The 17413-nt window shown below is 42.1% G+C and overlaps 1 protein-coding gene across 4 annotated transcripts in view; it reads right to left on the reverse strand.

The window, feature by feature from the left end:
- The window catches only part of ZNF609 (zinc finger protein 609), a 203032-nt gene that overhangs the window by 163221 nt on the left and 22398 nt on the right, over positions 1–17413 (reverse strand). For 3 of the 4 annotated variants that reach the window (XM_058665681.1, XM_058665680.1, XM_058665679.1), the window contains exon 2: positions 14470–15343. The exons of the other annotated variant lie outside the window; for it this stretch is intronic. In XM_058665681.1, the coding sequence (XP_058521664.1) occupies positions 14470–15216 (747 nt within the window). In that variant the 5' untranslated portion in view covers positions 15217–15343. The remainder of the gene's footprint in view (positions 1–14469; positions 15344–17413) is intronic. 4 annotated transcript variants of the gene reach the window in all.

Genomic DNA, 17413 nt, shown 5'->3' on the forward strand with positions numbered 1-17413 from the left:
AAAAATAATAATACTAATGTGAAAACAATGGTCTTACCCACTTTCCTGTAGCCCTTGACCCTTCGTGCCCTAATTAACTATGCAAAGTTTACCAAAGTAAAATAATTGAAAAAAATAATAAATCAACTCCTTTAAAAACAGCCTAGAGGTTTGTGATGTTGTGGCACAGCAAGGTAAGCAGCTGCCTAAGATGTTGGCATACTGTATTTAAGTGTCAGTTCACGTCCCTGTCCCTGCTGCTCCACTTTTTTTTAAGATTTACTTATTGATGGAGTCCAGGTACGTCTGAGCAGCAGGCAGGTGTCTGGATCCCCCAGGCACGTGGCTCACCTAATGACTTACCTATGACTGCATATCTAATCTGTGTGATACATGCGCCCCTCAAAAGCGTGTGCTAGGGCCCGGCGGCGTGGCCTAGCAGCTAAAGTCCTTGCCTTGAACGCCCCGGGATCCCATATGGGCGCCAGTTCTAATCCCAGCAGCTCCACTTCCCATCCAGCTCCCTGCTTGTGGCCTGGGAAAGCACTCGAGGACTGCCCAAGGCCTTGGGACCCTGTACCTGGCTTCAGATCGGCGCACACCGGCCGTTGTGGCTCACTTGGGGAGTGAATCATCGGATGGAAGATCTTGCTCTCTGTCTCTCCTCCTCTCTGTATATCTGACTTTGTAATAAAAATAAATAAATCTTTAAAAAAAAAAAGAATAATTCTAACATTCATAAATATAAATTTCTTAAATATTTTTCCATTCCTCACATAGCGATTCAAATGAAAAAAGGATAGTGTGTTTCAAGGCTGGAGAAAAATTGGCTGCGTGATTTGAAGCTCCCAATACAACAATATCTTAATCGTAAAGGGTAGTTTCTTGGGGATGGCGTGGTGGCCTTACCAGCCAATCCTCTTCTTGTGATGCTGGCACCCCATATGGGTGCAAGTTCTAGTCCCAGCTGCTTCTTTTCTGATCCAGCTCCTGCTAATGGCCTGGGAAAGTAGCAGAGGACAGTTCTTGTACCAGCATGGGAGACCTGAAAGAAGCTCCTGGCTCCAAACTCTGACCATTGTAGCTACTTGGAGAGTGAACCACCACATGGAAGAACTGTCTCTCTTTCTCTCTCTTTCAAGTACATTTTTTACTTGAAATAAACATTTACTTGAAATTTATTTTTTTAATTAATATAAAATTGTGAAAGGTAATGTCTGACCTAGTGCCTCACACTACCTTCATTTTAAAACAATCACATTCTCTTCATTTCAATTCACACATCCTCACTTTAGATCATGACCTTTGTAAGAGGATAGAAAAGGACAAGGGCCACAGCAAACAAAGAACTTCTCAGCCTGTGTCTGAAATCATCTTGTTTGATTTCGAATGCCTACATCTTCAATCCAAGCACATATGTACAAGCGAAATGAAAATGCCTTATGGCATATTTTATCTAAAACAGATATTCTACCAGATGTTTAGGAATCTGCATAGTGACAGAATTAAGATCTAGTCTAATATGGTATATACAAATGTGCAGTCATTTTGTATGATGACTTTTTCTCTACATTTGCCAATTTTTGCTCTTCCTACTCAGTGGTGTATGCTTTTGAGATACTCTACAGTCTACAAAAAGATTCATTTTAAGTGCAAATTAATATAAAATATGAGAACAAGGGTCATATTTGTACCAGTACTAAAAATCATACTTCAAATTTCATTATACTAGAATTTAAAGCTATATAATTATAATTTTGGCCGAACTGATAGCTCATATTCTATTCAGACATATATCTCTGGTAACAGTTTAGCAATCCAATTACTCTCCCATAAACATGAGACTTCAGATTCCAGCAGGGAAATATTTTATGCCCTGATCCATTTTTTAAAATGTTCGTTTATTTTTTCTTACGGGAGAGATAAAGAGATGACAGACATACATATTCACACATATACACAAAGGCAGGCAAACAGAGCTCCCATTTACTTGTATACTACCCAAATGCCCAATAAAGCTGGGGCTGAGGCTGGGGTCGGGGCCAGAAACAGGCGCTGGGAATGAGGCAGTCTAGAGCTCCCACATGGGTGGACCTGAGCCATCACTGATGATTCCCAAGGTCTGTACTGCTAAGCTGGAGTCAGGAGTCATAGCCAGGAAATGAACCCAGGCATTTTGCTGTGTGATGTAGACATAACTAGTAGGATATGTGCTCACTTCCCCTAAAATAATTTCTTTTTACTTCAAAGATAATGTGCTTACTGAAGAAAAAAAATGAACTAAGAGATTTCTACTATTACTGTAGGGTAATGCTTTCTTTTCCTAAAATAAGTATGCTTAATTTGGTTTACATCCAAAAGACTTTTTTTGCATAGATAAACTGTTTTATCTTGTTATATCATGAATTCCCAGAAAATTAGGAACACTTAATAGCTAATATAAGCAGAAAAATGCATTCATAAACCAATGATTTCCCAGCTCCCTGCCATAAGCTGGAAGCAAAGTGTAGCAGCCAGTACACGAACCAGCATTCATATGGGATCCCGTTGCGTGCAAGGTAAGGACTTTAGCCAGTAGTCTGCCACATAGGGCTCTCCCTTAAAATTTTTACAACACTAATATAGTTTCTACATCATAAAGGATTACTACTGTCAGAGAAATTCAGTAATTATTTCTTTGAATCTACTTGAAATTGAGAAGATTCACCGTAGTTGTATTCCTAAAGGAATGACTCCAGCATAAGCATCCTGTAGATTGAGCAAGGAAGCAGATTAATATTGAGTATGCCATATGAGATACTTACAAATCACATAACATCCAAAGGACAGGGCATAGCTCAGGCTGGACAAAAACCAGACAACTTCAAAAGTTTGCTGGCTAAGGTAGTAATAACATTCCAAGTGGCAGTCTTTACCCACAGCAATAATTTTTAACCATGTTGAATTGAGAGGTAGTGAAAGAAAGAAAGAGAAATCCCCCATTTGCTGGTTCACTCCCTATATGCCCACAGTAGGTGGAACCAAGACAAAGCCAGGACAAAGCCAGGAGCCAGGAATTCAACCCCAATATCCCAGTAGGGGATTAGCCCAACTAAGTTCCTAATTGCTTGGGCTATCACCCGCTGCCCCCAAGCGTGCACACTCAAAGGAAGATGAAAACAGGAAGCAAGTTAGGATTTGAACTCAGGGACACTGATGTGAAATGCAGCTATCTCAAGTAGCATCTTAACTGCTATTTTTTAAAAAGATTTATTTATTTTTATTGTAAAGTCAGATTTACAGAGAAGAGAGACAGAAAGATCTTATATCTGCTGATTCACTCTACAAGCAGCTGTAACAGCTGGAGCTGAGCTGATCTGAAGCCAGGAGCCAGAAGCTGCTTTTTCTGCACCCCGCGGGTGCAGGGTCGCAAAGCTGTGAGCTGTCACCGACTGCTTTCTCAGGTCACAGGCAAAGAGCCGGATGGGAAGTGGAGCAGCCAGGGTAGGAACCAGCACTCATATGGGATCCCGGCACATGCAAGGTGAGGACTTTAGCCACTAGGCTACTGCACCAGGCCCAACTACCTTGGTAAATGCCTATTCACAACAGTTAAGCTTAGAAGAAAGGAGAGAGGAGAGGAGAGGAGAGGGGAGAGGAGAGGAGAGGAGAGGAGAGGAGAGGAGAGGAGAGGAGAGGAGAGGAGAGGAGAGGAGAGGAGAGGAGAGGAGAGGAGAGGAGAGGAGAGCTACTTGGGATGCCCAGTCTCACAGATTTTACCAAAGTTGGGCACTGGTGCTTTGTCAAAGCTTAGGAAGTAGTTCTTCCTTCACGTGATCTTAACCAAAAGACTGAGAAGTAACGGAAAGTGATTCTTAAAAGCATCCCAAGCTGAGAAGTCTCAGTGCCAAGAAAGGCACTGGATGCTAATGTGTCTACTGCTACTTCTCCTGGTGTGAGTCTGATGACTATAGACCTTTCGATAATCTTTGCATTTTTCACTATTGTTCGACTCAGTATAGTGCTAAGTATCTGACTTTTTAAAGAAATGAACTGGGCCTGGTGCAGTGGCCTAGTGGCTAAAGTCCCTGCCTATAATGCACCAGAATCCCATATGGTCACCAGTTCTAATCCTGGCAGCCTCACTTACCATCCAGCTCCCTGCTTGAGGCCTGGGAAAGCAGTCAAGGACAGCCCATGGCCTTGGGACCTTGTATCCTGGAGGAAGTTTCTAGCTCCTGGCTTCGGATTGGCACCGCACCGTCCATTGTGGTCACTTGGGGAGTGACTCATCAGATGGAAGATCTTCCTCTCAGTCTCTCCTCTCTGTATATCTGACTTTGCAATAAAAATAAATAAATCTTCAAAAAAAAAAATGCATCGGGCTCGGCAGCGTGGCCTAGTGGCTGGGGTCCTCGCCTTGATCCCATATGGCCGCTGGTTCTGGTCCCGGCAGCTCCACTTCCTCTCTGTCTCTCCTGCTCTCAGTATATCTGACTTTGTAATAAAAATAAAATAAATCTTTTTAAAAAAAATGCATCAAGCACAGCTCAATAGCCTAGTGGTAGTCTTGCATGCGTCCAACTGGGGATCCCATTTGGGTGCTGGTTCCTACCCTGGCTACTCCACCTCCCATTCAACTCTTTGCCTGTGGCCTGGGAAAGCAATGGGGGATGGCCCAAAGCCTTTGGACCCTGCACCCACGTGGGAGACCCAGAAGAGGCTCCTGGCTCCTGGCTTCAGATTGGCTAACCTCCAGCCATTGCGCCCACTTGAGGAGTGAACCAGTGGGCAGAAAATCTGTCTCTGTAAATCTGGGTTTCCACTAAAAATAAATATATCAAAGAAAGAGAGAGAGAGAGAGAGAGAGAAAGAAAGGAAGGAAGGTAGATAGGTAGGTAGGTAAGTAGGTAGCTAGGTAGCTAGGTAGGTAGGTATCAACCAGGAACAAAGTAACAATTCTGAGCTGGGTGAATTCCATTATCTATGAAGAATTTCTTACAATGAAAAAAACATTACTAAACAAAGTCACAGAAAGGATTTAATGCCCAGGTCTGAAAATATATTTTCAGTAGTACTTGATACTATGGCTAGTACTTGATACTAGTACTTGATACTATGGCTGTAACTCAGTGCTCTCAATTTTTCAGGCACAGGCACACAGTCAAACTGCATCCTCCCAATAGAAAATAAACTTTTATTTGAAAACTGGTCACCTCCAAAAAAATCTAAGAACTGTCTTTTTTCTTCCAGCAGCTAGTGACAAATTCACACACAATATCTAATCCTCATTCTTCTGACAGTTCAGGTTACCTTTGCTAATCCCTTCAAAACACTAAATCCTCCCCTCTACAAGGATTAGCAGAGAAGGGAAGGGGGGGGAACCCTTTCTAAAGTAAAACAATCATATTATCTTCATTTCAGTCCTTAGGAAAATAATTCTGAAGGAGCTGGTTAAATACTACAGAAACTGACTTTAATAGAAAACAGTTGAGCAAGGCCTGTGGTTCTTTAACCTGAGATCAGTCTTCTACCAAATGGAGTCCATCATACGCTCCCAAACTAGCTTGGGATGCTTTTAAGAATCACTTTCCCAGGCCACAGGCAAAGAGTTGAATGGGAGGTGGAGTAGCCAGGGTAGGAACCAGCACCCAAATGGGATCCCCAGTTGGACGCATGCAAGAATTTCTTACAATGAAAAAAACATTACTAAACAAAGTCACAGAAAGGATTTAATGCCCAGGTCTGAAAATATATTTTCAGTAGTACTTGATACTATGGCTAGTACTTGATACTAGTACTTGATACTATGGCTGTAACTCAGTGCTCTCAATTTTTCAGGCACAGGCACACAGTCAAACTGCATCCTCCCAATAGAAAATAAACTTTTATTTGAAAACTGGTCACCTCCAAAAAAATCTAAGAACTGTCTTTTTTCTTCCAGCAGCTAGTGACAAATTCACACACAATATCTAATCCTCATTCTTCTGACAGTTCAGGTTACCTTTGCTAATCCCTTCAAAACACTAAATCCTCCCCTCTACAAGGATTAGCAGAGAAGGGAAGGGGGGGGAACCCTTTCTAAAGTAAAACAATCATATTATCTTCATTTCAGTCCTTAGGAAAATAATTCTGAAGGAGCTGGTTAAATACTACAGAAACTGACTTTAATAGAAAACAGTTGAGCAAGGCCTGTGGTTCTTTAACCTGAGATCAGTCTTCTACCAAATGGAGTCCATCATACGCTCCCAAACTAGCTAATCAATCAAACACTGAGACTGCAAACCTCAATGGCTCCAAAGGCTCTGAATCAATCTCTCAAGCATTTCTGGAAATCAGCAGAAGCTGGAATATTAGCTAACATAAATTTATTATATTCCAAAGTCTCTGGTGGCTTATCATCTTCAGAATCTCTATGGACACACTTCTCCTTATTCTCACAATGCCCTTGTACCTCCCAGCTAAGAACAATAGCACCAGTAACTGCTGACATTTACTGAGTACTAACTATATGTTGGGCACTGTGCCGACTGTTTAATCTTCTTTATCTCACTTAGTCCTCAAAATAACCCTATGAGTTTGTGCTATTATTTATTTACACATTGTAGAGAAGAAAAGTTAACCTTAGAAAGGTTAACTAATTTAATGCCGCTTCTGTTCTCAAAGTTCAAACCCTGAGGTTCCCTTTTGCTTGACCACAAAGACAAAAGATTTATTCAAATACCACTCAAAGAAAAACAATCATACCTACTATCCAGGGTTACTTTTTAGAAGTTTTTGGTAAATTTCACTTTCACAATAAAGAGGCACAGGTACAAACATGTGCCTGTTATATTCTTTAACCTTTGCAAACCTCAGTGTGTATCATAATAAACAAGAGCACTTATGTTGAAATCCTCATTTCTAGGTCTCAAACCCCCCAGATTTTGTAATTCTGAAGCCCAGGATGAGCTCTGAGATGAGCATTTTTAACAAGTTCTAAAAAACTGCTCATGTTGCTGCAATAGGGCCCACGGCTTTATAAGAAGAGAAAAAAGAAAGCAATCCCTTCTTGCTTTAGCTATCACTTCAGGGGAAAACACTTTCAACATGAAAGAGTTTAAAAACACCTCCAGGGTCTGAAAGCTAAGCAATTTTCCCCTCCCCCACTCCACTACTGTATTTCACAAAGGGTCCAAATGCACCAGCAATAGAGTGGAAATCCAAGGAAAATTATGAACAAAATATTACAAATTTTTATCCCCAAAACCTCTATATTTTGTTTCCTTGGCCATAAAAGGTTTTCCTTTGGGCTTCCCTGTGAAAGAGATAGGCGAAAAAATAACAGATTGTTTTGTAATATTAACCCCACCCAAATACAGACTCTTAGAATAAATTTTTCCATATACATAAAAATATCAAAATGCTCTAAATTTCTCCAATCTCTCTTTTGTTATCCTAGGCTCCATCTCAAAAGAGCTACTTCTCTTACTCAAGACTCACCCAAAATCTACATTTTCCTAGGTAGCTTAAATATCGACTATGTCAAATGTTATCTAGGATGAATTACTTCAGGGAATAGGATTTGTTTAAAAAAAAAAGTCTCCTCGGCCAGCCCAGGGAAGCTTCTTGTGTGGGTGCTCTCAACCATGACTAAACTGCACCGAGAGAAATATATTTTAAAATATTAATATGGTCTGGCACCTTCCTGATGCTAATGCATCCAGGCCCATCCCAACGGCACAACTGGGAAATTAACTGAAGAGAAAAGCAATCTTCCCTCTGCTCTTTACTTCCACATGCTCCTCCTCCACACCTTTGCCATGCACAGTCTCATTCTATACATACACACAGAGATAGAACATGCTCACACACACAAATAACTCTGCAGGAACCAAAAATCAAAGCCTAACCCCATGGTTTTCAAGTGAGCAAGTCCAATTTCCTTCTTTGTAGCTCTTGACACATGCTGGCTGGGAGCCGTCTGGATTTTTTTCTGCCTTGTTCCCGCACCAGAAGGCTCTGCACTGCAGGTCAGGGGATGATAAGGAAATGAACAGTGTAATTTCCAAGGCCTCTGAACACAGCCCTGTCAGCAGCTCTGGAGGCGGGTTACTCAAGCATGGCTTGAAGAGTGAAAACCACAGAGAGCAGGGCTCAGCCAGCCAGCAGTGGCAGGATCTCAGCTGTGTATGTTACTGCCACCTCCAGCCTTAAAGCCCAAGCCCTGCTGCCTCCCTGGATAAGCAATGCTGGTGAAAGCTCTTATACCCAAATGGCAAAAACACAAGTTCACGCTGGGAGAGGAAAATTAAAGACCATGACTTAGTTTTCCATGCACTCTTGTGTAGATACAAAAACACTTAGTGCTCTTCCAGCATCCAAAAGATTGCAAATACTGGCAAACCCGAGATAACATCCATCCAACATACCAGCCTCACACCAGGGATGCGGCCAACAAGGAAAACTCAATTCATATTAAATCTGAAATCCAACAGCCCCTTCAATATTCCCTGAAACCAATTCCTAGTCTTTTCTCCCCCTCCAACTTAAGTATCGGGGAGGCTTTACACTTGATCTTAGCCAAAAGGCCGAGAAGTGATTCGGGGAGGCTTTAGAACACATCACCCGCATGCAAATTTCCCACCCAGGTTAGGAATGACTTCCGAGCACAATAATGAAAGCCTTAGCCAACCTGTTCATCTACTGATACTGGGCTTCCTGCATGCTGTTTTATCAGTTCATTATTGCCTAGGGCAGAATGAAACATATTTCAACTCAAATCATTCTCTTCTAATATTTATTTGATGATTCCCATATGCACGGCACTTACAAGTAATTTAATCCCACAATAACCTTGTATATGTACTATTGTCATCATTCTACAGATGAGAAAAACAAGGCTAAGCAGTTAGGTAACTTGGTCAACACCATTCAGTTACCAAATGGCAGAGTAGGGATGTGAATCCAGATAGTCTGGATCCAGAATGTATATCCTTAACCAATAAATCATCCATAAGAACTGATGTGACATTTAAGTCCAGAAGGCTGGTGTTTTAACTTAGAAGTAACCTCCCAATGCCTACTTTATAAAAGAAATTAACTTTAATGAATATATCAACTCAAGAGTCTTCGGAAGTACAGATTTTCTGAGCCTTTATCCCAAAAAACTTGCTTAGGAGATCTATGGTAGAGCTCAAGAAGCCTCACTCTTGATATTCAGATGACATGATGATTTTATGGAACATATTTTCAGAAGTTCTGTTATGGTCTATAAACTGTAAGTTTATAAAAAAAAAGCAGGGATGATCTCTATTTTACTTACCAATGTGTAAACCCAGCATCAAGTACAATACTGAAATCTAAAATGCTTTCATTGAAAGCATTAAATAGAGAAGGTAGGAGGTAGAGGGAAAAGGTTAGAACACGCATATTGTATAACAGAGTGCCTGGATTTGAGTTCCAGCTCTGTTCACCATTCCAGTTTCCTACTAATATATACCCTGGGCAATATTTACCAAGCAACTGGGATTCTGCTACGTGGCAAACCCAAATTGAGCTCTGAATTCTGGCTTCAGCCTGGCCAAATCCTGGCTATTACAGGGTAGTAAATTAGTAGATGGGCAATCCTTCTCTGTCTCTGCTTTTCAAATAAATAATAATGAAGAAGTAAATGGGAACAGGTACAAGTGCCACAATGGTTAAGCTGCAATGCGTAGTTGGGATCCCAGAAACAAATTCCCGACTCCTGGCTTTAGCCTGGGCCAACCTTGGCTGATGCAGATATCTGTACAGTGAACTGAATGGGGGATGGGAGATCTTTTTTGAGCTCTCTTCTCTCAAATAACATATAAAATATCGTTTATTGTATGAATTTTAATGTATTTTATTGCATATATATTCTTTTCAAATGAACAAAATAAAATAATAAAAGGAGTGTATTACTGAAGGGGGAAAAAAATCCCAGAGTAAAATCCCAAAGTAACAACATGTTGTTAAGGACTGAATGTCCAGGCCCATTGTGGTACAGAGGGCCAGGCAGCTAACATCATCATCTCCTCAGCAGCCCCAGATGCTCCACTTCTGCTCCACGTCCCAGCATTATAACACACAGAGGAAAACCACAGATGCGGGCCTTAGTACTCAGGTCCCTGCCACCCACTCATATGGGAGACTCAGGTGGACATTTATTCTGTTGGCTTCAGCCTAGCCTGGCCTCAGCTAGATAGAAGATCTCTTTCTGTCTCTCACTCTCCATAACTTCACCTTTAGAATAAAGATAAGTATTAAAAAAAAAAAAGATTTGGACATCCAGAAACCTGATTTCTGAACTTGGCTTTGCAACTATCTATAAGATTCTGAGAAAGACACATGATCTTGGTCTTAAATTTCTGCCATTTAAAAACTGAGGAAATGGGCCCAGCGTGATAGTGTAGTGGTTAAAGTCCTCACCTTGCACATGTAGGGATTCCTTATGGGCGCCAGTTCTAATCCCGGCAGCTCCACTTCCCATCCAGCTCCTTGCTTGTGGCCTGGGAAAGCAGTTGAGGATGGCTCAAAGCCTTGGGACCCTGCACCCGTGTGGGAGACCCGAAAGAGCTCCTGGCTCCTGGCTCCGGATTGGCTCAGCTCCAGCCGTTGCGCTCACTTGGGGAGTGAACCATCGGATGGAAGATCTTCCTCTCTGTCTGTCCTCCTCTCTGTATATCTCACTTTCCAATAAAAATAAATAAATCTTTTTTTAAAAAATGAAGAAATTAGACAAATCTTTTTCTGGACCTTCTTTGAATTATAGCACACAGCAGGAAAATAGAACTGCTGAATTAAAAAAATAGTTTAAGTTTTCAATTAGAGAATGTGACTCTGTCCCATATAAATATCAACTTGTGTTATTTTTTCCATAAAGGAAAATGCTTGCGGATATTTGGCTTTAGAAAGCAAGACTGACTACTGTGTCATCAATAGCCGAGAAAGAACAGCTAAGCAAAGGACAGCATGAAGAAAAAAAAGCCTTGGATGTGAAGGAATAAAAGAGACCTAACCTTGGTTGGGCAATGAGAAATTGCAACACAAGAAAAATGAGCTGGAAGGCATAAAATAGGACACGAACACAAAACCAAGGGCAAAGGAAGATGCTCTGAGGACACAGGACATGATAACACACATGATCAGAAGGCCAGAAAGCAAAGAACACATTCAATTGTTCTCTTTGTATTCTAAACTAAAGGAGAAATAGTAAACATAGGAAGCATTCTGAAAGGAATAGAGCTGACACAAACATGGCAAAAGCTGGATGCCCCTAACTTGCAAGATCAAAAACAACAGCTAAAGCGAAACCAGGAACTTGTGGTTGCAGATTCCTAGATTCTTGGACCACTAGAGCCTACTGGTCACCATCTATGACTTGGAAAACAGAAAAGCAGAATCTCACCTTAAACAGCTGGTCATAGGCTGTGACAGAGTCAGCACAGATAGATCACTGCCATCTGTGATTTGTAAATTCCTCTTTTCTTGCCTGTCAGAGTGGCGACACAAGCACTAAACTCAGGACACTCAGACGGACGCCCTCCCTCCCTTTCCATCCTTAACTTAACAACCTATCAATCAAACCAAAGGCAAGGGAACAGGCAGGAGCCGGAAGACTGTCTTGTTTATTCCTCAACGTGCCCTCCCCCATCTCTTCAGCGGCAGGAAGCATAAGGCAGGAGCATTCAGCTACAACTCTGGGGCAGCCGCATTTGCTAAGAGCCATCTCTAGTCTCTCCTACAACTCTGGGAAACAACACAGGGCATCCTGCCAGAGGTGCAGAGTAAAAGTAGGATCCCATGGATAGAAATTCATATCTTTGGCTCCTTGGCTTATAGAGAATTCCATCAGCCACAGCCTGAGGTGTGTACCTAGCAGAGAAAGAAGGCCTTAAAGCAGATTACATGAATACACCCTCATTAGCTGGTACTCTACATGTAAGAATCCTACCCGGAACCATAGACACCATGGTCTTCTGCCCTATTTCCAAAGGAGTGAGTGGGGGGACTGACTCCAGTTAAGATACTTTCAAACTTCATGAGTTTTCCCTTTTCACGACAGTTCCCAGCTTAGAGTAATGCAATTCCTAGATTATATCAAAACATCTGTTTTGTTGTTTTGGTTTTGCTGGTTGTCCTTACACAGAAGCAACATTCCAAACCAGTTAGGCCATAGGGAAGCCAATATCTCAGAAACAAAATCTCCAGAGGTTTTCAAAGATTTTGCCTATAAATCATAGTACCAATTGAGAAACACTGTCTGAACACCTATTACCCCAACTCCTTTGGTTCTTGTTTCTTAGTATCTGCTCCACTAACAGGTTCCTAACTCTTTAATTTGTGTGTTCCCCTCCTTCACTTCCAGAATGCTCTCTCCCTAAAGTGTGTTTTCATGTCCTAGCAACTTCCAAACACTTAAATAATTATTTATTTCACTGGCCAAAGGCGGTATGGTAAGTCACCCCGAGAACCAGACTTTCCAAAAGGGTTGTGGGAACAGGAGAAGGAACTGAAAAAGCAGGCTCTTTGGAACATCATACTGCACAGCACATTCCCTGCCGCTAAAAGTTCTTAGTAATTTCATCATTCTTTCAAAAACTGAAACACACTCATTCTGTTCTCACTCAACTGCCCTATTCTCAGTCTCCCTAGGAAGCAAGTCTCACAGCAAAATCCTACTATTAGGGGCAAGATTCCTTGGCTCTAAGTTGTATTCTTAGCTAAATACACTACATCTTTCAGTCCAATTATAATCTGAAGGGAAATCACCCAACAAGTCCCTGCACCCATCTGAATGGAAACGGTTTTCATTTGTTTCTCTGTTGGAGACAATCATGAACATTTAGACTTAAATCCAACATGAAGCCAAGCAATATTAATCCTTTCACTCACCAGCTACTAGGCTTGGAAGGTTGCAACATGAGGGAAGTACTCTAAACAGAAAAGAAAATGAAGGCCACCCTCAGAAGCGCTTTTCAGAACAGGAAGAATAATAATTATGGACACAGATATGTGACACAATTCCTGCAGCCAGATGTAGGGAACAGTCTAATAGGCGTGGAACAGAAGCAAGGACTTCTAGGACTCCTAGGCCTCTTTAAAACAGTATTATCCATCTGTACCCCAGAGAAAATAGCAAATCACAGCCAGCACAGGATGAACCATGCCAGTACCGGCTGGAACTTGACTCTGCTAAGGTGGACTATAGCATCCGCCACCTAAACACAGGCTGCCTCACTGGCAGCTGCTACTGGGAAATGGGAATGAGCCATTGTGTTATTAGTGAAAGAATTCACAGCTCTGTTACTAGAGAAGCCTAGATATTACTAAAAGCTACAGAAGTGCCAGAGGCTACCACTAAAATTCAGGCACTAAGAGGATATCTCCACCCAAACATACACATCCAGTCTTTATTTATTATTAACACTTATACATGGAAATTGGTATTCCCTGCTGCAGCTGATGTAATTACGAAGAAATCAATTTAGGCTGCATCTGCTGGGATCAGCTGAAAGTACAGGGCAGGCAGAGCACAGAGTAGAAAATCAAGAGCCAATGAATAGCTCATCATCAGGACAGTAGCCTTGTAGGAAACTGTAAACTTGAAGTTTAAGAAAACACGAGCTGACCATAAAAGCACATCTATTTTGCTCCAGTCCTATTAGCTCTATTTCCTGAGACATCACCTACCGTGTTCCCAGAGCAGGGGACTCAGCAATGACCCCGCGGGGAGACTACAGGTACCTACAGGTACCTACCCATCCTTCCATTACATTATTTGGCAGCAATAGAACCATGAGAGAACTCTGATTCCCAACAGCTGCAGAAGATATCTGCCAAAGTGCTGCAACTTTAGTGGTCAAAGAAACTCTTTCTAGGCGAAATCTCCATAGCCAAAACATAATTCCTAAAGTCTGTTTCAGCACCTCATAGTACAGGTATGACCTATTGCCCCTTGCTTACCTGTGGCCCTTTGTTCCTGGTAATCACCAAGAGAATAAATATTTAAGACATACCCCATGAACCTTAATTAACCTCTTTTACCAGAGAACCAGCAGCACCATTTATCCCATTAACAACAACACACAAGCTATACATTTAACCAAAAGCTTAGTAAGTTTATCAACCATTGACTGTGATGACAAAATGCCAATCAAACTGTGAATCACATAAAGATTTCATGCCAGCTTCTAGCAATACATGCCTGAGGTGGGACAAAGACAAAATGGGAGTACCTCAATTCAGAATTCAGAAAATACCTTCTCCCAAGTAGCTGCCCCCAACAACAGATATCCTTTTCCAAAATGTCCAGGCCTGCTGCAAATGAGTCAGCAGGGAATCCTCTAATTTGGAACAAAACCACATTATCATTACCAGCTGCTCTGACCTTGTAATTGGTCATTACCCACAAACTAATGAGCCTCCCACAGAGTACACACAGCATTTGGTGGTTAGTCCAAAGCAGTTCTGACTGGCAATGGGCAGCCAGATCTGGCCACCTCTTACCTTTTCAGACTTCACTTTCTTTAGCGGGCGACACTCATTCTCCCCTTCCTCTGGCTCCGGTTTAGCTCCCAAAGGATTGAGCGCTGCCCCAGGCTCAATAGCTATACTCCCAAGTGGCTCCACAGCGCCTGTGTCCACCCCTGCACTTCCATCATACTGACCAACCCGTCCTCCTAATGGAACGGGCTGCAGGACCCCAGGATCCTTTTCTGAACAAGTCCCCACTCCTTCGCTTCTCTCCTTCTTGCTCTTAGACGAACTGTTCTCCTTCTCCTTTTTGGAGCCAGCTACACTGCGGGATGCCTTAGTCGCCTTCTCTGAGCCCTTGGGAGCAATGGCAGCAACCAGGCCTCCTGCATTGGCACCGTCTGCTGAGCGCCCCTGCACCTCTTTCTTGCTAGCTGCCCCCTCACTTGGAGTGAACAAGGAAGTCCCTGGAGTGGGTTTGCTAGTGTCTTTGCCACTCTTATTCCTTTTGGATTTTGATTTGCCTTCCTTCCCTTGAGGGCCTGGCACTGGGGTCACAAACTTGATGTTGTCTGGTAGTGTGGCCACAGCATTGGGAGCTGGTATCCCCACCTCCTTTGAGCCTGACATTTCCAGTTTCTGCTGGTCCTTTTCCAGATCGGCGTCCAGGTCAATGATGAGATTCCCTACTCCAATGTCCCATTCATCCCCACTGTCGTATGTCTCAACCGGGTTTGCATCCACTCCTTTCCCTCCGGAGGCTCCACTGCTCAAGGACATCTTAGAGTCAACGTCCCACCTCAAGATTCAAGGCTCTTCCTTGCCCCCAGCTTTCCTATTTTCAGCTTCAGCTATGTTCTCAGACCTGCCACATTGGTCAGTACATGCCCAGTGGACAACATCATTGCTGGAAAAAGAAAATGTAAAAAACTGTTAAAGGAAACAATACAGGCAAGGACACAGCCTGAAACAAACTCCCACACAACACAGACCCTTCCTATGCAGCTATCACATCACAATGGACAAGACAAACAGGTTCAATTATATCTCTAAACAAGCCACACTGGACCAAAGGAAATGTTAAATTCCCACTCCATCACCAACAGGGGGAGAGGGGAGGGAGTGGAGGGGGGGGAACAATTTTTCCAACAGCCCAGATATTCTGTGGTTAAGTCTTAACTAAGAGTACTCTATCGTTAGCTTCCCCTTCTAGAGACTTATTTCTACTACCATTGCCCGCTGGCAACCCTCTCATTTGGAACAGGCCTTGGCGTTTCACAGGTTCAAGTTCTAACATACTTTCACTCAACCCCTCTTTCTCTTTGCTTCTTGATTATCAGAAACTCAGAACATAATCTAGCAAAAGATTTAAAAGCCTACAAACAAGGGCCTGAGCTTATTAAAGAGTAAAGTCTTCCTAGCCATTCTACTATGGGATGGGGGAGGGAAGTCCTGTTATGGTTAAAGAAGAGTGAGAGAGAAAAGCACACAGAACTGAGAGAAATGTAGCTTTGGGAGAAGGGTCAAAGCCTGCAACCAAAGGAAACAGCTCTGAGACAGGACTCAAGCAACCAGTTCAAGTCCTAAAAAGTTAGTTAAGTCAGCCTTATCAAACTCCAGGCTTCAAATTATGTCTGGTCTTTTGCCTCTTTCCACTTGAATATGAACATAGAAAAGGAAAATAATGTTTACCAAAAACCCTAACACCAGGATGTGGGGTAACTCTCCACTCTTTTCAGCTTGTTTTTATTTAATTAATTCATCAGTGAGAGGCAGAGTGAAAGAGCAAGAAAGCAAGAGCACTGTCCCATCTCCTGCACTTACATAAGATTAATGGCATTGTATTGATGACTATCAGTGCCTCATAAAAACAAAGATTAACTTAAAAAAGGAGAAAGAGAGGAGGGTATTAAAGGGCAATTTATATTAGCCCACTGTCTCCTGACTCAGGAGGCCCATGGGCTTTAGCATCTAGAAAAGCAGGCAGTCAACATCCACCAATCAGGGATTTCTTATGAAAATGTCAAATTTCATCCTTGCTTACCCCTCTATCCATCATCTTTCTATATCCATTTAGAGAATAACCCTTAAGGTAACTGGGTGGAAAGTCAAGCAGTGGTGTCACAATGTATCCTGCAAAGTGGATATCTAACAGGTAAACACTACAGCTAGGACAGTGCTAACACAGTACTTTTTCACCTGCAATCAGAGTGCAGGGGCAAAAAAAAGATGTCATCCTAGGAGAGAAGAGCTGTACCAGATGAATGTTTGCTAGCAATGTGATATTTGAGAGGTATGCACATTAATCTGCCATTTAGCTGGAGACCTAAAAGTAAAATACATCCATTTCCCAAGTAGAAAGCTTCCTATCAACTGCACCAACCATTGTTTATTAGCAGATGTCAAGTAACACACACTTCATAAATGATTAGCAAAAAGTATGCGCAGAGGAAAAATGAACCCCCAAAAATGCCATCCACAAAGGAAACATAATCCTGGAGAGGCAGTGATGGCACCTTTGAAAATGATCTAGGATTCAGAAGAAATTTCAAGTAAACTATTTGGAATTCTTAACACTACACAAGAAGCTTTGGCCTCCAAGAAAGAATAGTGTAGTAGATGTTTATTCACTTGAAATTTATTTCTTGTCCACCATGTGCCCGACAGTGAATTAGGTGCTGGAACTATAACAGCAAATAAAACAGCAAAGAAGGCTGTGGAACATGGAGTTCAGAGGGCATTTTGGGGAAAAGGAATGCAAACTGAATCTCCACTATAGAGAATTATTAGATTACAATTCTTCTCCACATTATAATTTATCACCTATGCAATCTTGCAATTGTAGCTAAGCTTAGAGCACAACCCACTTTAACCTGAAGCTAAACAACCTTCAGAGCTACACTGTCAGCAGCACATAATTCATTCATCAGAATAATACCAAGTTGTTTATCCTTAGAAAGATAAGACATTCCTTAGA

This window comes from Ochotona princeps, chromosome 6, assembly GCF_030435755.1.
Source record: "Ochotona princeps isolate mOchPri1 chromosome 6, mOchPri1.hap1, whole genome shotgun sequence".
Taxonomy (NCBI): domain Eukaryota; kingdom Metazoa; phylum Chordata; class Mammalia; order Lagomorpha; family Ochotonidae; genus Ochotona; species Ochotona princeps.